Source organism: Phyllostomus discolor, chromosome 7 (assembly GCF_004126475.2).
Source record: "Phyllostomus discolor isolate MPI-MPIP mPhyDis1 chromosome 7, mPhyDis1.pri.v3, whole genome shotgun sequence".
In the NCBI taxonomy this organism is placed as follows: Eukaryota; Metazoa; Chordata; class Mammalia; order Chiroptera; family Phyllostomidae; genus Phyllostomus; species Phyllostomus discolor.
In genome coordinates, this window is record NC_040909.2 from 11524873 (window position 1) to 11546087 (window position 21215).

The 21215-nt window shown below is 53.9% G+C and overlaps 1 protein-coding gene across 1 annotated transcript in view; it reads right to left on the reverse strand.

Annotated features, from left to right (window-relative positions):
- The window catches only part of ITGA9 (integrin subunit alpha 9), a 308765-nt gene that overhangs the window by 62996 nt on the left and 224554 nt on the right, over positions 1 to 21215 (reverse strand). The window contains exon 19 of the mRNA XM_028518757.2: positions 2356 to 2442. Within this exon, the coding sequence (XP_028374558.1) occupies positions 2356 to 2442 (87 nt within the window). The remainder of the gene's footprint in view (positions 1 to 2355; positions 2443 to 21215) is intronic.

The following is a 21215-nucleotide window of genomic DNA, read 5'->3' on the forward strand; positions in this document are numbered from 1 at the left end:
ACGCTGCCTACAAGTGCGAACACCGGACCATCACAATGGCCCATTCGCTACAGTGGCCACCGAACTTCCCTTTCTACACAGAGTTTCTGTTGCCATGGCACTGTCAGCCTACAGGGAGGGTGGGGCGTGGAGACAGGACAGGAAGCAAAGCTGGAAGAGACAAAGGAAGGAAAGTCAAGGGTCCTGTCCCAGCAGAGAGTCAGAACTGGCAGGAGATCTGCATCACACACACTGGAGATCCAGGTGAGGCGAGAAGCGCAAGAGTTGGGCAAGAAGCCAGAATCGGAGGTGGTGGCCCAGGAGGTGAGGTCAGACACGCACACGGCTAACCTGAGTGAGCCCGCAGTGTGGACAGGCGGCAATTCAGCACATGGTCTGGAGCCCAGTGATGCACAGGGTCCAAGGGACAGGGGAGGGCCAGCCAGGCTGTGATTAGAGGGAGCCCCCGTCCCTAACCGAGTCACCTCCTGGGCCCTCTCCAGGGAATATGCCCCAAGACGCCCGTCTCCAGGTTTACTCTGGCTACAAGCCATAACCTCTGTATGTGGGAGGAAGGTAGTGGCATCACCAGCTGGGGAAAAAAATTCAATATTCCAACACTCATACTTCTGCTGGCTCTATGACTACTTTGAAGGTGGATGAATTCTGACAAACTGTAATGCCCCAGATTCCAACACTGCTTGGTTTTCCTCGATTCATTTTAGTGACCACCTTCTCTGTATGGCAAGGGAGCCCGGGTCTACCTGTGACAGTGATACAAATTCTCCCTTTAAAATAAACTTCAGACTCAAACTCGTAAGACCTACCTTGGGTCTGATTTGGGATGTAGACTGAATTTTATAATGAAACGGCAACCGTAAAACATTGTCAGTTAGGTCTGTTTTTTGTTGTTCAATGGATTTCAATGACGTTTGTGTGTGGTGTGCCACCTATGTTACGACAGGTAGTGATGTCTGTGGTCGGGGGTCTTCCTCCTTTCTCCTCACCCTCCCTGGGGTCTTGCGGGACTTGTGACCCTTTTCTAAGGGCGGCCACCCTGAGGTTTCCCTCCCCCCGGGAACGTGGGCAGACGAGAAAGAGAACCAGGAAAAGGCTTGGGAATCACGGATGGAAGGGCCACAGTCGCTTGGAGCAAGTCCATTCAATGAGGCCGATGGGTTCAGGCAATTTTTCAGAAGTGAGCAAATCGTCTTTCTCACGAGAACATTCTCGAAATTGGTTTACATATCCAACGGCTACCACGCGCTGGGACCAGAAAGTCTCTGAGATGAAAGTGATCCGATTCTCCGACATGGGCGGGAGAGGAGGGTTAGGCTTTCACTTACTCTAGGGGGACAAGGAAGGTGGACAAAGGCACGTGAACTTCCTTCAAATCATAGCAGGGAAAGTAGCTTCCATTTCTTTTCCTCTTTTAAAAGATTGTATTTATTTATTTTTAGAGAGAGGGGAAGGGAGGGAGAGAGACAGAAATGTTGATGGGATGATGGGAGAGAGAAAGAGCAATCAGGTGCTTCCTGGATGGGCCCCAGCTGGGGACAGAAGCTGCATACCAGGTATGTATATGCCTGGTATATACCTGGTATGCCTGGTGGATGCCCTGACCGGGAATCGAACTGGTGACCTCTCGCTTTGCAGGATGACACCCAGCCAACAGAGCCCCCCGGTCAGGGCACTAGCTTCCATTTCGTAAGGCAGACCTGGTCTTTCAGATTCTAGTTCTGCCTCCAAAAATCACATCTTTACATATGTTTGCATCTCCCCGCAATGACGGCATACGCTAGAATGCTCCGTGAATGCCTGAACGTGCCGGGCCATGTTATTGTTTGAGCTTAGAAAATTTGGCTCCTTCTACGCGTCAAAGTGACTGATTTCCTTTGCTTAAAGAAATGAAGTACGATATAATTACTTACATTTTAAGAATGTTAAGAAGTCTCTCAAGAAAATTGTGAGTGCCCAGGGGAGTCAGGACTGCAGGTCCCTAGCCCAGACCACCCGCATCTTCTCCCATGTAGTCTCAGGGACTCAAAGTGGCATGCAACGTCCCAGGAAATAAAAACAACAACAAACATTTCTAGAAGACCAATCAGATGCTGCTTGCCCAAATGCCAAGGCCATGTTGCATCTCTCACATTTGGGACACGGCATGCAGCTCAAAGACAAGGGCTGCGTGACCACGGCCCCTCTGGAGTGTACTCAGAGCAGACTGCCGTGGGCAGGAGAGTGGCCATACTCGGCCGTGGCCACCCCAGGCCCCTGCGGGAGGAAACCTCAGGGGAGGCAGCTGGTGGAGTCAGAGGCTGGCGGGAAGGTCTGGGGGGCCGCCTCCCAAGGAAGTGCCCCCTCTCTGCCCCTTACCTTCGACTTGGACCTCATGAAAGGAAATCCCACACTGCACTTGAGGAAGTCCGATTCCAGCAGTTCACAGGAAATGCCCATTTCCTCCTGAAAGAGAAAGAGAAAAAAAAAAAACACCTACAGATGGGCCGGCCACAGGAAGACAGATGTGTGGAAGTGGCCTCCGGGGGTCGGCTCAGGACGTCAGCAGACACGGCCTGTCTTTGGGGCAGTGCTCAGACAGCGGCCACTGTGGGCTGGGGTGTGGTGAGGAATCTCGGACCAGGGCGAGTCCAAGACCCCCTCTGGCTGCCCACCCTTCCCATGGGCTCCCTGGGAAGACAGGTGCAGAGGACAAAACCACTCTTGACTGTTAACTAACACCTGGGCTCTGAACCCCGTGCTCTCCCGGGAACCTGGTCTGGGCCACAAGCGAGCAACCAAGTCGTCTTTCTGGGCCCTGTCTCCTAAGCCCACACCCTAATCCTGCCTTTCAAGACCCTGCTGGTGCAGCAAAGTCAAACTCTAAGAAAATCACACCAACAAAAATACAGGGATTCTTCCCACAGCCTAAAGAAGCGAGGGGGGCTGAATTCCCCTGCAAGCCTCCCAGGGTGGGGGTGTGGGTTAAGGGCACGGAGAGGTTTCCCAGTGTAGCTGGACTACACCAGACTCTATGTTCAGTGGCGAGAGAGAACCAGGAGAAGGGCACAGGGAGTTGCTGTCTTTCCATGGGAGCACACGGCGTATAGCCAAGGTCAAGGGAAAGCCAGGAGGCTCTTCAAAACCCTCACGGCTTCTCCGAGGCACTGAAGCACCTCGAGACTTCCAAGGGGAGCCAGCGCGCCTGCCGATCTTGGAGAAGGAGGCACAGGATGGGGCTCGCAGTCACTGGGTGCCTCTGGAAGCCGAATGCTGAAGTTCAGCGAGGCAGCGTGACTTCCCCAAGGCCATTCCTGGCGGACTCTACATCCTGTCTCCTTCCCTGTTCCGCACAGTGGCAACCAAAAAGAACCAATTCATGTGGATCCGGCTCTGAAACGCTGCCCGGGCTTCCTGCTCCAATGTCCAAGACCCACACCTCCGCTCGGACCAACTGTTCTAGTGCTGTAGACAAGTAAAATGGACATTTTCTATTGTGTCCTGTCAGGGGGGAAAATGTGAGCATTTACTATGACAAACCTACACGAATATATTATGAATGTTATCGAACACACAAAAAGCACCAATGATAAAAGGTAACGGACCCATGGCACGAGAAGCCACAGCAGCGACCGGGGAGGCAGTAAGTGGAAGGGGTTCCCGGAGTGCTGGGATGTTTCTGGGTGTGATCCCTGTGAAAATTCAATGTGCTGGGCACTTCATGATGTGCGTGCTTTGATCTGCTTGTTACATATCAATAAAACTTTACTTTAAAAAATAGCAAAACGACAAAAATCCCTCCAAAATATAATGAAACAAAAGGAGACGTAGAAATAGAAAAGGAAACTCTAGTTCATCTTTTTAGCATCCAAGTTCAGAGAAAACAATCTCACTGATTACAAAATTTCTCATGGCTCTTCATGACCTTGGCCAGCATGCCTCACAGGGACCTGGGACCCCTGGCATTAGAGTCAATTTGGGAGCATCTTGAAAAACACAGATTCCTAGGCTACCCCCCAGGTATCCCTGAGTACACAAATGAGTAAATTCCGAGATTGCAGGGCCTGGGAAAAAAAGCACTTTCAATGACTGGGAAGGGATAATAAAGTAAGCGGTTCTGCTGTACAATGTTTGGGAGCCCCTGCTCCCAGCCTTCCTTTCTTTGGTCCACCTAAGGCTGCCTGAGGAACCTTCTTACAACATGCAAACAGAATAAAGCATAAAATCCTGATGCTGTTGTCCACTTTGGTCCATATTTTCTGAAACTGCCCCCCTGCCCCATGGAGCACATACATTACTATTATTATACACACACCCTTTCCTGGTCTCATTTCCACACCTTCGTGTAAGCCATTCCCACAGTTGGGAACACTTTCCCTCAGTCCTGCCTCCCAGGTTTTCTCCATCCACCTTGGCCCCCAAACACTCGGGGACGGTAAGTTCACGTACATAATATGGATGTGGTGCAGGATTCACGGACCCTGTGCACCCCCGGGGGGGCGGAGTCATCACCTACCACAATCAGCGCGGAGGACACGGGTCTGACAGATGCTGGCCCCTGCACGTGAAGAGCTCAGGGTGTCGGAGGGGAAGGTCTCCCAGCAGAGAAACAGACACTTAACGTGGCAGCGTGAGGGCTGCTCTTGGAACCTAGGGGGCTTAGGCTAGCTGGTTCAATACGGAAAACCAGAGAACAACTTCCCCAATGTCTCAAGACCTGCATCCCAAAGAATAATCCTAATGATTCATTTGGGTGGCCTTTGTCACCGTCCTCTTCCTCATTCCTTACCCCAGAAGTAATATCCACAATTGGCCCAAGTAGAAGCTACTCTAAATCCTAGCTAATCGGCCTGCAGGGCTCAGGAGCAGCGAGCTCAAGCCTAGGGTGACCCTAGCTCCCGGTTTCCCTGGGACAGTCCTGGTTCATACCTGTCATGTGGGTGTAATCACTCTCAAGAGCATCCCTGCATTTATGTGTGTGTGTGTGTGTGTGTGTGTGGGCACATGCCCCCCCCCCACAGTGCTCGCACACGTGCGCACACACACACACAGGGTTAGTCAACCCAGTTCTGAACTCCTTTTGGAAAGCTCGACAACTCACTGGAAACCCCTCTCCAGCCAGCAGGGAGGTTTCTGACTTAAGTCGAAGGCCGATCTGTCCTGAAGATTCGCTGCCTCAGAAGCTTCTTCAGGTTCTGCCCGTGTGTGAAGGAACAGCTGCGGCTTCACGAGTTTACTCTGGAACTTGATGGGACCTCAGTTTACTTAGCTCTGGCTAAGGCTGCTTTGGGTTATTCAAGAGCTGCTGAATGATCTTATTTTCGCTAATTCCAAAGTATGAGAAAATAACACAGAAACCAGCATTTACAGTGTTATTCCAAGCCTCTCTTCCACTCGGTCTAATAGAAATAACAAAATCCTGGACGGATCTTTTGCAACACCCAAGAAGAGTGTAAAGCAAATACATCTCTCAGAATGTGTGCGCTTGCTCAGCAGCTGGTCCCTGACTCACGTGATCCTGGACGATACTACAGACCGGCTGTCGTGGGTCACTGTTCTGCCACCTGTCGGCATCAGTGCAGCCCTCCTGCGGCTCTTTAAGCTGCCCTGACCAAAAGACTTTAAAATTCCAAGCCCTGCTCTCCCACCACAGTTTTCTTGGAGACATTACGATGTCCTCCCCCACAAGCATTCCACAGCCTATGACATGAGGGGGCTGGGGTGGGGGTGGCGGAGGGACAGAAGGCTGCCTCTTTGCCTCAAGGTGAGAGACCAGCTCTGCTGTGGAATCACGATCCAGAGCCCCCAGGGGAAGTGGCCGAGCAGACTCTGGCTGCATGCGCAGCCCCATGGGGCGCCTTCCTCCGCCCCAGCCTGCTCCCTTCCTCCTTCTTCTCCCAAGAGCATCACCACAGGAAACCACTTGCACAGGCGACCCGTCTCAGGCTCTGCTTCTGACAGCTCTGACCTCAGAGAGGACTTGTCGCAGACCAGGCCCCCCAGAATGAGGGCCTCGGGAAAGTTCTGGGCATTTGCCCCCGAGTGGGGAGAGCACAGAAGGGGACACTCACATGTTAAGAGCTCTGGTTTAAATCCATCCTAGCCAAGAGGAAGCTTTCTTAACGGTAGTTTATAAAGTGTGCAGAGCTTCCCCATCAGAGGGCCACCTGCCCTCAAAGACACTTCTGCATCTTCTTTGTTCTGCTTTCAGATCATGCCCAGGTATAACCTTAGAGACCAGGGTCAGGATGGAGCCATGTACCCCGCCAGGGGTCAGGCAGGCACGCTGTAGGCACAGAAAGACCCAGAGAAGCTTTCAAAAATGAATTCTGGGAAGTGTGGCTAAACTCAGCCACCACCTCCGCCCCCCCCCCTACTTTAGGCAATATCTGTAGATCACGGTCTTTTGGGAGGTGCTTATTACTTCTGCCAGGCAACTGGTGCCCAGCCCACTAGGTGGTATATGGGGGGGGGGCAGTCCTAGGGACCAGGCTTCTCCTCAGCTCTGGTTCCTTCCCTGTGTCAGTCACTGCTGACACTGACGTCAGCCTGGAGAACTTGACTGGAGCATTGTTGCAGGGTTTAGGATTATCTGCTCTCGGCCCTCCGGGAACCAGGGCCAGCGAACACACAGTTTCTCCCTTGTCTCTGGCTGCCAGACAGGGCAGACATCCGATCGCCCAATTCACATGCAGTGCAACTCGACCTCAGAGAAAGCCTAAAACCTCACTGCAGAAGATCCAGGCTTTTGTGAAATCACCGAAAGGCAGGCTGGGAAACTGCTCACATCACTGGGAGCCCCTGATCAATCTGGATCTGGCGGCGGCGTTAGATCAGTTAGTTCACTGCTGGAGAAACCAAAATTCCCCTGGACGTTAGCACATTAAGCTGCTTCAGAAGATAAGGATTTAAGCAGGAACGGTTCCACAGAGCCCTGGGGAAAAACACACCATTGTAAAGGCGACCCCTTGGTGGGTGAGGGTGCTTAAACAAATATGAAGAAAAAAGGAAAAAGGTAACTTCATGACATAGTAGGATAGTCACCTCGGAAAGCTGTTCAGTTCTTCCTTCGTTTCAGAAACGGATGCACTGTTGTTTTAAAGACACTAATAAAGCAAGCATGCTCTTGCCTTGGGTCTAGGATATCCTACACAATTATAATCACCATGTTACAAAAGCTGTTAAATGGAGGATAACATAAACTTATCTTTGTAATTTTTAGTTTCGTGTTTCCAGTCAAGTTCCAATCAAAACTTAGACAAAATTTTTACTACGGAACTTTGGAGCCTACTTTGAGAAGATGCACACAGCTGGCGTTCTCCCCAGGCCCACTTTGGCTTGGCCGGTGAGGACAGCCGGCCCTATAAAAGGCTATCAGGGTTTTCCTCGGGAGATTATGTGATTCAATTAAAATATCGGGTTTTTTCCCCCCAGTTTTTAACACACATTATTCTCAGGATCGGGAAAGCCTCAATTAACATTTTGGAGGACACAGTCATGGAAAGCTTGGCGCGCACACGTTCACCTCTGTATCCTCACGCCTGGCATTGCGCCGGGCACTTAGTCGACCCCGAGTTTGCAATTATTACCCGAACGGGCCTTGGCTCATCAGGGATTCAGATGAAAGGGCTGAGAGGAGCAGCTCATTTGCTGGTCTGCCTGGCATGGGAGATGCTTGCCTTGGCAAAGTCCCTCTCTTTTCCAGACATACCTCGGCCGTCCTGGCCCCAGGAGCGTGGCCGGTGGAGCCAAGCTCCGGCCCGTTTGCAGCGTGCGGTGGTTGGCGGGAAGAACCAGATAATGAGGTTAGCGAGCCTCTGGGGCCTCCGGGATCCTTCCTCCCGATCACGCAGCGCTGGGTTGCGTGGAGGAGGGGGGCTCTATCTGACCACCAACACAGGGCTGCTCTTCGGGGAGCAGCGAAGTCTGGCCGTGGGCTTATGCGCAGCACCAGGGCGAGTCTGAAATCTGACTTCCCACTTTCCACACGGGCTTGACAAGCTGAAGATGACCCCGATGTCTCCGTGTCCACTGCCAGGTGACCCCGTGAGCCGGGAAGAGATGCCTCCCTGTGAAATCAGCTGATACAGAATCCAGGTGACTTTGGGAGCATTTTAGCCGAGTTCCCTGATCGACTGAGGGGTCAAGAGGTGAGCAGGGCTTCCCAACAACCTGGCCCAATCAGTGAACGAGAGAGAGTTTATTCCTAGGAAATACTTTATTGGCCCGACTCAACGATGAGTCAGCCTGAGCCTCACCAGAAAAAAAAAAGAAACCAGACCTGTTCCCAGAGGGGAACCCTTTGGGACAAGGCCCATGAAATTCCTACCCGTAAAGAAAAGCACATGAGCTCACAGTGTAGAAAGTGCACACACTTTGGCATCAGCGTCCCGACTTCTGACTGCTGGTGCAGACACGTAACAGCTGTGTGTCGTCGGGCACACTCACCACGCTTTCTACAAGCCCCCATCTTCTTGCCTGCAGAATGAAGGCCTAACACCTGCCCCACGGGACCGCTGCTGCCCTGGAAGTGCCGATGGTTACAAAGGTGGGACGCACAGGTGGCCCCTCGGTGGTGGCTTCTCTTTTTATGCCCATTTTCCAAGGACGGAAGGGGAACACAAAGAATTATGTCACTTGCCCAGGGCTTCCTGGCTGGCAATAGAGGAATGGCTCAGAGGGGGTTTGGGGTTGGGGACACCAAAGGAGGAACAACAGGGTTCCCTTTCCCCCTCTTCCCCAAAGAATCCATGGAAACGGAGACGGACCAGGCCAGGAGCATGACCCCATGAATCTGGAGCACAGCGTGACTCTAGTGCAGATGTCAAGGGTGGCAGCGGTTACAGACCTTCCGCTGGTTAGGAGCTGGCGACTGAACAGTCCGGGTTCGGGAGTCGAGGGTACCAGAGGTGACTAGCCACAGGCGTGGGGGATTTGGAGGAGCAGGGCAAAGGAAGTGCTACGAAGCAGGTTCTTCTCTTAACTTTCATCAAAACCCCCATTTGGAAGCCAAGGCCCAGATGATGCTAGGTGTGTTCTTTCCAAGTCTGAAAAGTGGAGCAAGTGTTGGACAGAGAGAGAAACCACAGAGGTGTTAAAGCACAATCCCCTCCAGAGCCAAGCATGAGGGTGGAGAGAGCGCACTCTACACAGCCTGCACCCATCACAGGCCGTGGGGATCGGCCGGGCCCTGGGCAGCGAGGTCTGATCACCGTGGTGACAGGGGAGTCTCCCTAACCGCCCTCTTGACTCTGAGGAAAAAAGTGCTTTGGAAACTTTAAAATAAATAAAAATCATCTTGCCCTTTAAAAGCCAATACAAATTAGGAACGACTTGAATAAATTGTCGTATTCCTGTAACATGCCCCTCTCTGGTGCATTCCACCAACCCTGTTTAGAGCTGATCTTTATACTTTCCCAAATGCTGGTGTTTGCCCCTTCTGGGACCATAGGAATATGAACTTTAGAATCTAAGCAAAGACACAGAAATCAATCAACCAACCCTAACGGGAGAGCCGAAAGGGAAAAGACCAGCAAGCCGTGCCTTTGGAGGCTTGAGTATTTGACTTGCATCCAGAAAGTTCTTCCTTCTGTTAAATAGAGGCAATTAGCTTATTTTTAGACGTTTAAAAAATGGTTTCTATTCTAAGATGAAAAAATATGTATTGATGTTTCCCAGAGCCTGCAAATTCTTGATCAACAAACTAAGGATTCAAAGCTGGATTCCATCTCATGAATCAAATGGCCTCGGTTCTCTATCACTCTTCTCCTTTGCCCTGCGGGCTTGGCTGAAGAAAAGAAGGTGGGGACCTCTCCCAAGATGACTGGAAAGAATTTAACATCATGGCATAGAAACAATTTGGGAGTGTGTTTGGATGAAAAGGATCTGTAGGAGTCAAGTGTGTGCCGGGCGCTTATGAAAGTCTTGGCCAGGAGAGCCCTGTCTGGTTAGCTCAGTGGGTTAGAGCATCATCTGACACACCGAGGTTGCGGGTTCGATCCCTGGTCAGGGCACACACAAGAATCACCAATGAATGCATGAATGGGTAGAACAACAAAAAGCAATGTTTCTCTCTTTCTCTCTCTCTAAAAGTCAACCCCAAAAAATGTCTTGGCCAGGAAACTCCACACTAGAAATGTGCTCACAGTGAGGAGTTCCAACCCACCTACAGACCCACGTATGCGCCTGCCCACTCAAAACTCACTTGTGAAGAGTTTTGCTGCTGCGGGTCTTGTCACTCAAAGCATGGTCCCCTGGACCAGCAGCATCAGCGTCACTTGGGAGCTTGTACCAGTGCAGATTCTCAGGTCCCACCCCAGACCCAGGAAACGACCATTTGAGAAGCACTGCTCTGCATCACTGAGCCCACCCACACAGGAAACTGGGTGCCAGCCATGGAGATGCCCTTCCTCGCGCTCTCTGCCCTCCAGGGCAATATGTCCGCTGCTGAGGCTATTGGAGGGCTAGTGTCTATGTGAGCACAGACGTCTGTGGAGATGGGGACCCGTCCACTCCCATGATCCTTATCTGGGCTGGACAAAGATAGGGGTGCAAGTAGTTTGGAAGGTGACCTCAGGGCCCTCCATGAGGAAGTGGGGAAGTGCACCCCCAACTGGGGAGGAAGGTGGGCATCTATCCTTCAATACCTGCCACTTTTTGGCCAAGAGTTGTTCAGGGGACATTGCCTATCCTGTGCTTCCGGTCCCCTGGGTGCTTGAGTGCAGCACACCCCTGTTGCCAAGAGAGACATAGGCAGGCCTCAGCCTGCAGAGGGACTGTGACAGCCAGTCTCCAGGGAGGGTGGAGAGAACACAAGGGCATTGACAGTACCTCTCCCCATCCCTTCCCCTCTGCACAGGCAACTGGGGTGGCGAAGTTGTGGGCTGAGAACAGAGGCTGGAGGCAGCCCCTGATGACCCTGCCCTGGGCACAGGTGAAGACACCTCTCCCAGGTCCAGCAGCTGCCTGGAGCAGGTCTCCGGTGAGCCCGCTGTGGGCTCGAGGTACCCCATCTCAGCGGGCGGCTGCTTCGGAGCTCTTCACTCGGGTGGCACATCCACTTTGCCACTTCTGGACATATCCTGGGACTCTCCTTAAAGGACTGGGGTCCTCTTTGGGGATCATCCCTCCCTCCTTTCTCTTTCCATGCTGCCATGACAGATCAGCTCCAGTCTCTTCCCACCCAGACTGGTGCAGAACAGCCTCTCGGTGGAAGCTCTGCCCCCGGCTGCCCCGCAGTCCATTCTGCAAGTGGCCCTGGTGAATCCCAACACACTACAGCACGTCTTCACTCAACATCGTTGACGTAAAGCAAAGCACACAACAAAACTGGCTGTACTGTAGGCGGACTGACATAAACAAGGGTTCAGTTCCTACGCCACTTCAACGTTATAAGGAAATGTTGAGTGAAATGACGATGTTACTTAAAGATCTGCTGGACTGTGTTCCTTTTTGCTCAAAAGCCTTCAAGGATTATTAACAACAAAGGCTCCTCACGGAGTCCTAGCTGGCGGTGAGCACAAAAACCACCTGGGATCCAGGGCTACCACGCTCAGCTTTGCCGGCTGCTTGCTGCACAGGAGACCTGGCTGGGGGTGAAGAGAGAGGGGCTGACGCCCAGCCCAGGCAGCTCTTGCCAAGCCCTGCACCCTGGCCGAAGGCTCTGGACCACCAGAGGGGGCACTTCTCTCCGGTTTGTACAGTGGTACCAGAAAGACTGTGACGGCTCTGTGTGGGAAGTTTCGTTAAAAAGACCCAGATGGAAGCCCCACTGTGGGCCCACTGAATCAAAGCACACAGCATGGGCCAGCGTTTGCCGAAAGCTCCCTGGGTGGTTCCTGAGTTAGGAACCCTGGAACGTTAGGCTGCATTAAAATCATCATTGAAGGAGCAGATCGCGTGGCCCACCCTCCAGAGGACAGCGTCCATGAGAGCAGACGCTGGGTCAGGAAATCTGGATTTTCAAATTACCTGAGGCACACATTCTGCAGCCAGCCTTTGAAGCGCTGGCCCCCAGAGCTGGCACCGCCACTGTCACCTTGGAGAGTGAGACCCAGAGTGTACAGGAAGTGCCTTCCCAGGGTTCTAACTCGGGTGAGGGCAGAAGCCGTGGCAGCCCCGCCTGCCTTGGAGTCCTCAGACTCCAGCCTGTGTGCTGTGCCTGCCCGCCATCCCGCGCCGCCCCGCCCCTGGGGCAGTGACACAGAGAGCTGAACTCTGGAGAGCAAGGCCGGCCCCAGCACCGGAGGACGCGCATCCATTCATTCAGCAGGTGTTTCTTATTTTGCTTCAAATGGGAAACAGCTCCCATAGAAGACCTCTTATGTACGAGACACGTATGTTTTCTGTTACGTCGTACATTCCTTTGTTCGTTCCCTCGGTTAATAATAATTTATTGAGCAGCCTCGATGTCCTTCATTGGGCCACATGCCTTTATAGTAGAGTCCCTGCTGTCTCCAGGGGGTGTTCCCAGCCTGGGAAGAGGGGGGGAAGGACCAAGCTGTTGGAGGAATGACTTCTGCCTACTGCTGTGTGAGGACAGCGTGGGCGAGACAGCTCAAAGGGCTGGAACCCATCTCCCTTTACAAGAGCTTAGCTTCCCACCAACCACAGCCCTGTGGCTGGAATGTAATAGCCCTGTGGCTATTTCATAACTCATTATTACTACTACTGCCTCACCTTTCCTTTTTTTAAAAAAGAATTTATTCATTGATTTTAAAGAGAGGGGAGAGAGAGAGAGGGAGACAGGAAGACAGTGGGGGAGAGAGGGAGGGATGGGGGGAGAGAGGAGAGATTTGTTGTTCCACTTATTTACACGTTCACTGATAGCTTCTTGTATGTGCCCCGACTGGGGATTGAACCCACCACCTTGGCGTATCAGGATGACGCTCCAACCAAACTGACCTACCCAGCCAAGGTCACCTTTCCTTTTAATTAGTTTTAAAAGATCTACAAGTTCTTGAAATTACGGAATCTAAGACTGGACAGAGTGCACGATGTACCGGAGTCACCCCAGTGCTGACTTTGGTGGGAAAACTTAGTTCATTATTCGAACACACTGATCAAAAGCTATTACAAATGACAACAACAACGAAAATACCATTCATAATATGGCCAGGCTAGCTGGGGGCCCTCTTACTCAGAACAGTAGGCAGCAGACGAACAGGCTGAGAACAGGTCCCTGAGGCCAGCGCACGACTTGTGCTCTGTCATTATCTTACTCAACAGACACTGCTGGACGTGCCAGGCATGGAAGTACACGGGCATCTCCCGGTCCTAAGGAAGCACTTCTGTTAAGTACCAGACACAGGGAGGCGCACAGCAGTGAGCTCGAGCTTTAGGAAGCCGAACGTGAGGCAGGCAGACAAGGCAGCACAGGCTGGTCCTTAGGATGTTCAGGTTGTGCACGCAGCGAGGGGAAGCCGGATGCCCAGAATCTGGAGGATTGATACATAGTGAGAATGCCTGCAAGGCAGTTGCTCAGCCCTCGATGCAGAAGGACCCGCTGACATGACTCAATGCCCAAGGTGGTGTCCTTTCTGCATTTTCAAGAACAATATTGGGAGATCAGTTTGGTGTTCTCGGCTTACACTTGGTTTTCTCCATATTTGGTTTCGACATTTTCAGTGAGTTGGCCAGTTGTTCGAAATGACTTACACCCACGGGGAGCAGGGGTTGCTTTTGGTTGTTTTAATAGTTTGGTTTTAAGTTCAATCTTGCTCGAGTTTTGGGGGAAAAATTTATGATTTTTTTTTCATGGTTCTTTACAGAGAGCCGCAGACTCGTCAGACTGCCTGGGCCCCGGTCTGTTCGTCCGGAGCGCGCTGGAATATATGGGATTTATGGCTGTGTCAGCTGCTGGCTCGGCTGTGCGGGGGAGAGGAATGGACTGACCGATTTATTACTTCCCATGCCCCGACCTGCAGAAGCAATCAATCGGTCAGCATTTTCTGGGTCTCCATCCGTCATCTGCTAGGTGTCGTGTCTCTCTCTCACAGGACAGTTTTGTTCATTCTTTGTTCTGCCTTTGAAAATGTTTTTGCTTGTCTTTCTCTCCACGTTTTCTTTTTGACGAGGTTACTGACTGCTCCCGCTGCCGTGCATCACGCCCTCATGACTTACTGTAACCGAAAATCTGTACTTCTTCATCTCCTCCCCCTTTTCTGCCCGCCCTCACGTTGGTCATAGTTTTCCTTCACATGGCTAGGTGGGCCACACGCCACGTCCCGCACAGAGGGGTGTGGGAAGGACGGGCACAGAATGCTGGGGGCTCCGCCACGACCCCTGGGTCTCACCCACGGCCATGCACGAGGTCTTCCCAGCTACTAGCTGCACCTGTGTGTCTTCTATTGGAGGTGGGGCCCTGGGCTGTTGGAACCCTCTCTGCCTGTGAACGTGGAGGGATGGAGGAGCTTGGGAATTCACATCTCCTTGGGGGGACGGTTAACCAAGCTCCTTGTCCCTGATTGGGACACTCTGAGGTGGGACCTGTCCATTGGACCGTGCCCAAGTTACCCGCCTTCTGCCCCGACCAAGGACTCCGCCTCCTTCCCCAGGCCCCTGGTGGTTTCCATTGGGAACACTCCCTAGTAAGTAAGTCCCTTTTACGTGGTGTCTCCCCATCTCAGGGTTTCATTCTAGGAAACTCGGACTGAGTCAGTGGAAAGAGGCCGTCATAGACACACCCAGCTTCCCTCCTGTCTCCGTGCCTCAGGTGGGAGGGGGCCAACCTGGCACCTGTGGGAGAAGTTCAGGTGCGAGCCAATGGAAGCCGCTGGTCCCCGCTAACGCACAGAGCAGGGAAGGGCGGGGGAGGCCCATTCCAAGCCAACCGGGATCTTTTAAAACAAAGAATTCCACCCACCAAACGTGAAGGATGCGGCTACGGTGGCTGTGCAGACGGACACATTGATTTTTAATCCACTTAAGTGCCTCTGAAACATGGCCTCATTTAATTACCGGTCCTCCACGTTTCCTCTCTGTCCACTTGGGGAAGGATGCCGCCGGCACGGTCTACGCCAGGCTCCAGACTGGGGCTCAGAACAAAGGTTAAAGCCACTGGACTCTTCGCAGAGCTTTGCAGGGGAAGGAACTGGGACCCTGGAAAAGTCTCGGCTTGTGATTGCACAGTGATTTTTTTCACACTTACTTGGGTTCAGATCTTAGTTCTATCACTTACCAGGTACCTCCCTGCAAACACAGGCTGGAGGGATTCCCACCCCACAGCCTTGCTATAAGGAAGTAACAAGTTATGGCAGCAGCCACCACACTGGTGCTCGTTACTATCAGGCTCTACAGAGGGACCTCTCAAGTGTTTCCTTTACTCTGCCCCCCACAGTTGCCAGCAAATCCTCAGGCTGTTCAAAGCCACCCCCCCAGTAAGACCCGCAGCCTGGCGGGGCTGACAGAGAACTAAGGCTGAGCAAAGTGTCCTGAGCTTTGACCACACGGCGGATGTTGCTCAAAGCACTCTGCTTGGGTGAACCGAAGTATGCTTCTCAACAGCCCCCTGAGGTCGGCATCAGGTCGCCCGGGCTGCAGGTGAGGGTGCGGAGGCCCAGGGAGTGCAGAAGTTTTGTCCAAGGCCACACAGCAGCCGCACGGGAGAGCTAGGACGTGAGGCTGGCGGTCTAACCCTGGGGCCCGCACTGCCCTCCAGACTCCAGTCTGCGAAAGGGGCCTTCGGGGTGAGCGGGGCACAGCAGGTTGCCCTCCTCGGCCCTGTGACGACCTGCCTACGGCACAGCAGTCCCCAGACTCTGCCTCCCACCAGAGCCCGCTGGAGGGATGCTGAAGCGCACAGTGCTGGGGCTCACCCCGGAGCTCCTGACGGCACGTTCGCCTTTCCAATCAGGTCCAGGGCGATGTGGACGCTGCTGTTGGGGGACCACACACGGAGGGGGCACTGACCTCGATGCTTAGCAGCACATGGTCGCGGCCAGGACACACAGTGGAGGGCAGTCTCCCAGAGGGAGCAGACTGAGCCAGTGGACACCCGGGTGGCCCTCCCGGGGATGCTGGGTAGTCTGCAGGGCTCTGCGCTGATATGTGGGAACCTTTCACAGGCCACCCACTGTCACTGTGACACCCAGATGTCACCCTTCTCCAGGCTGCCTCCCACCTCCCTCTAAAATAATGGGGCTAGGGAACCACATTTATAACCGGGCTGCGCTGAGGATGTGCTGAAGAGGAACCGGAGGGGGAGGAGAGAATGCACAAACATACGAGAATGCCTTCTCCTGTCTGGCCCTGGAAGTACCATTAACCCTGAGGCAGGTCCCAAGATCCCCATTTCACAGACGGGGAAACTGAGGCTCTGAGAAGTTGGGCAATTTGCCAAGATTCAAGCAGCTATTAAGTGGCTGGAGTGGGATTCAAACCCAGGTCAGTTTGACCCCACTGCCCCCGAACTTCCTCTACCCTCCGCTGCTCCCCTGCAACCACCTGGGGGGTGGACACCCTGCCTCAGACATGCCTGGGCAGACGGCAGAGAGAGGCCTGTGTCCCCATGGGGTGGTTCTACGGGGAAGGTAACGTGTCACGTGCAGCATTTAAAGCCACGTGACAGACTCTGCTCCGTGTGGGGTTTCCCAAGCGGAACAAGGGAACCCAAATGGCGTCTCATCTGCCCGAGGGATCCATGGTTTGTCCTCAGCACTAACCGAAACAGAAGCGTGACTGCAAGCGGAGTGGCCTCGGGCCTCCAGAAACGGCCAGGAGACCCTCTGCCAGCAGCCCGTGTGCCCACCCACGAGTCCCACGCAGCTGCTCCTTTGTGCAGGAGGCTCAACAGGCTTTTTATGAAGAGCCCAAGAGTCATCCCTGGCACGAGGTTCTGACTTCCTGCCCTGTTCCAAGGACCGCACGAGGGTGTGTCACCCAGCCCCTCCCCAGTGCCAGCAATCTCGGCTTCACACTCAGGCTTTCTGATGATGTGGGGACAGAGCCTGTTTCTTGTCTTCTTAATCTGAGGCCCTCCTCCATCTGTGGCTCGATCCACTGCCCTCCTCTGTATTTGAAGACCAAAGGCCACCCCTTTGAATGGAACCTTCCAGAAGAGGGGCCCTGGAGGAGAGAGGCCTCTCTGTCATGAACACCAATTCTGTGTCTCTTCAGCTGATGCATTTTTAACTGCTGCTGAATGACACACAGGAAGTGCTCCGCATTTAACCCTTAACCATTAGGCAGCACGGAAGGGTGGGAGGAAAAGCCACATGGACTTGGAGACAACCAAAGCTCCCCCTTGCACGTGTCAATGCTGGGAGGCTGAGTTCTTTCGGGGGTTTCTGAGAAGGGGTTCTCCTAACTGGAAATGCCGCCTGGTCCGGTCAGCGGGTCAGCGCCTCATGCCACTGTCTCCAGCCAATGGTGCTTTAACCCAGTCACTTCTAGAGCCACTGGCCGCATCCTCGAGTTTTAGGTGAGCACCTCACACGGCCTCAGAGCGCTCTGAAGTCAGGGCTGGTGGACGGATGGCGAGAACCTCCTCCTTCCTCACCATGAGCAGGGCAGGAAGACTGGGATTCCTCGACTCCTGGCCACGCCTGCTCTGAGCGACTCCTGGCCACGCCTGCTCTGAGCCCATTCCTGCCTTGGGGTAGGGGATAACAATATCCCAGAAGACATTTGTTTCCTGCCACCCACATCCGTCCAGCTTTCTGAGACCCACCTCTACCACTCCCCTCCCTCCCCTCCCCACCCTTAGCCCCTGGGTGGTAGGTGCTCGCCAGACTCCCAGTCTGCCCAGAGGCCGGGCGTGGGACCCAGGCGTAAGCCAATGAGACCAATGAGACTTCTGCTAGGACTTCTGTGAGATGAGGACTTCTGTGAGTGACGGGCAGCCACTCTGCCACCCCGCGGGGACAGCCTGTCTGAGAGTGAAGCCGAAACGAGACAGAGAAGCTGGCAGATGGAGAGGGAGATACCGTGACAGTTTTCTGAGGCCCAACAGAAAGCTGTGGCCGGAGCCAACCCCAGGTGTGGGCAGTCTGCAAAACAACACGTTCTCTCTGTGCCCTCGCCAGTCTGGGTTGAGTTTTCAGTGGCTTGCCACAAAAAGCAATCAGCTGTGATACAAATCAAGAAAGATGCAAATGCTGAATACCTATCTCCTGGGGTTCTGAGAACCAAACAACAGAGAAGTCCCTGAAAGAACCTAGCAGAGGGTGGGCCGGGGAACAGCCCATGGAATAGGCCTTTGTGCTGTGGCTCCAGGGCCCAGGTCCCCGGAATGGGAGGGAGACTCAGCCACGAGGGCTCCCAGCACCTGGGAGCGGGGGGTGCAGCGGGGAGTTTCTCATCGGGAGGTTTTGGGAGCATATGAGTGAAAGTCCAAGCCAAACCCATGCGGAACCCTCTGGCCATCTGGACCCCACAGAGGAATGAATGAATGACTTGCATCTGAAGAAGCCTCGGCCCTCAGTTGGAAAGGTGGCTCGGCTCCTCCAAGTCTGGTGCAGGTGCTCAGGCCTACGGGACATTTGGGTCCCTGGTCCCCGGAGGCCCAAGATTCTTTCCGATGTTAATGAGTGCCGAGTTCCTCGTTAGGAACTTTCCATACCGTACCTAACCTGTACGCCTGTAACATCCACCCTGCATAGGTACAGCGGCTTTCAAACGTGGCCAGAGATTATCTGGTGCTCCTCCCTTCAGAAGGTGGGGCCTACTGGCCCTCCCCTAGACAGCGGGCCAGACTGGGATGTGGATGGAGGAGACCTGAGGCCGACTGCCATGGCCACCACCCACTTGCTGGCCGTGGGAGAAGGCACCTTGGAAGCAGGTCCTGCCACCCTGGTCAAGCCTTCCGTCAACGGCAGCCCCAGCCAACATCCTGACTGCAACCTCATGAATGGACCTAAGCTAGAACTGCTCCCCCCAAAAAAAAAATTCCCCACCCACCGTGAGTGATAAGTGTTTTGTTTAAGCTACTAGGTTTTGAGGTGATTTGTTACGTAACAGATCACTCATACATGAAGCATTGTTAGGGCTGCTATGGAGATGAGGAAGCTTAGACCCAGAGTCAGACACTGGGGAGACGGGGGCAGAGTAAGAAAGGCCCAGCTCTCCTGGCCCCACCGCTGGAGTCTGCCCCCCATGCCCACTTCAGGGGGCCTGGAGAGTCACCGAGCCTTCCTCATACTTTAGCTGTAAGTAGGGGGACCATGCATTCCATTTGGCTGGGACAGTCCCAATTTATGCCTGTTTTCATGGGGCTAAGTATTAGTAATGCTCACGTTAAGTCCCCAAAGTGTCCCAGTTTGGTAGCTTATGGTCACCCCCGACATAAGGACACCGTCTTCAACGTCCAGGCCTCCGAGTCCCCCTTGGAGGTCACCCTGAGGCTAGAAGGATTCTGTCCAGTGTGCAGGTGAGGACCCTGCTGGCCGGGATCCACAGCACCACACCTGCGAGCTCACCCTCCTCAGGTTTATTGTTCTCCGTGTATTTAGGAGGGAGGGCATTATTTATCTCTTCCCTGATGTGGGGATCAGGCCCTGCCCTTCATTCTGAGGCAGAACGGCAAAGGGGACGCTTTGTCATCAGACAGACAGCGTTCCAGTCCCAGCACTGCCACTCACTAGCTCTGGGACCTGGGGCAGATCACAATTCTTCTGAGCTCAGTTCCCATTTCCGTAGAATGGAGCCGAGCACTCCCGCTCCTCGGGGTTACCGTGAGGGTCCCCTGAGATGCCACGAGTGCCTGTGCCTAATACGGTCCCCGTCACACCGGGGCTGTGTCCCTCCCCTCCCAGCACAGTCCTGTGCCGAATACTTGTGAAAAGTCAACCCAGAACAGTAAGTACCACGCTGTACTTGGTTTCACACCTCTATCCCAAGGAAGAGTCAGATGGAATGAATCCGTGCGTCCTCCCTGTGTCGGAATGGAACTTTCATCCGGAGAGTTCTCTGGAAGCACTGGATCCCTCCCTGCTCTCTCCCCCGGACTCCCCAAAACCTCCCAGCGGTGCACTCCCCTCCCTCCCCGCAGGAGCCTCCCTTTCAGGACGCAGAGGGGAGATGATGCTGTCCCCCCGCCACCCCTCCATTCTCCACCTGTCCCGGTATCCACACCTCTTGGCAGCTGGACCGTGCAGTGCCTCCCAGCACCAGGTGGGCTTTATTCTCCCACCTTGAATCAGGGCGGGGCCTGTCGCTCGGCCCACGGAGCCCAGCAGCAGTTGTGCAACTGTGCGTGTTCCCGCCCTCCACTCCAGGGGCCTTGGGGCTTCTGTTTGCTCTCTTGGAAGCCTGCCGACGCCATGTGGGCCTGGGCTGGCCCGCTGGCGGACGAGGACCACACAGCTCTGTCTCTACCTCTGCCCCAGACAACAGCTGGACCCCGGCTGACCTGCCCGCTAACCACAGACGCCTGCGCGAAGTCAGCCAGGGGGGGCGAGCTGGGCCCACAGCTGAAAAACTACTCCCAGAGTCGGAGCAATACTCAGTGGCTGTTGTATTAAGCCACTAGGCTTGGGGACAGTGTGTTACAGCAGTGGGTACAGGCTTGTTGCGAAGAGCACACGAGGGCCCCGGGGAGGGGCCTCAGGCCCGCCCAGCCACCAGGAAGCGCTCAGGAAGGGGTGGCCACGACGGTGCGGTCTCCCACCCGCCCCCCATGCCACCTGTCAATCGAAGGTCCAGCCTGTCCACCCTCCACTTTCTGAGAAGCTCAGGCTGACTCTGCCTTCTTGGTTAAACCCTAAGGAGCAGGAGAACTGATAGGCACAGGTGAAGACAGACAAAAAGTCAGAGACTAGGAAGATAATCACAGAACAGCGGTGTGTGAGTCTTCCGAGGCTGAGTGGGGAGAGGGCAGGGCAGAGCCCATCTACCGGACAGAGGGGAAGACGGGGTCTGGGTAGGTGCGGAATGTGTGAGAAACCGGGACATTGGCCTGATGCAATTCATACGTGCGTGCCCTGGGGGCTGAGGAATGACCTTCTGAACACAGGAAAACATGCCCCAACTTGGGAGAAAGACAAAAAACGGCCATCGATTTCATTCACTGTCCCCTAACCTTCAAAGCCCTCGAGGGCACTGCGAATAGGAAGAAATATAAGACCATAAACACAGTAGAAACGAGAAAGGTGTTTCATAAGCTCCTTCAAAGAACCTGGTTTCCTCACCTGCCGAAGGTGAGCCCCTCGGAGAGACCTTGCTCCACAGCACACAGCTCCCTGGTCTCCTGGCTCCTCGGCTGGATATTGATCCTTATTGATACTTATCCCTATCTAGATACT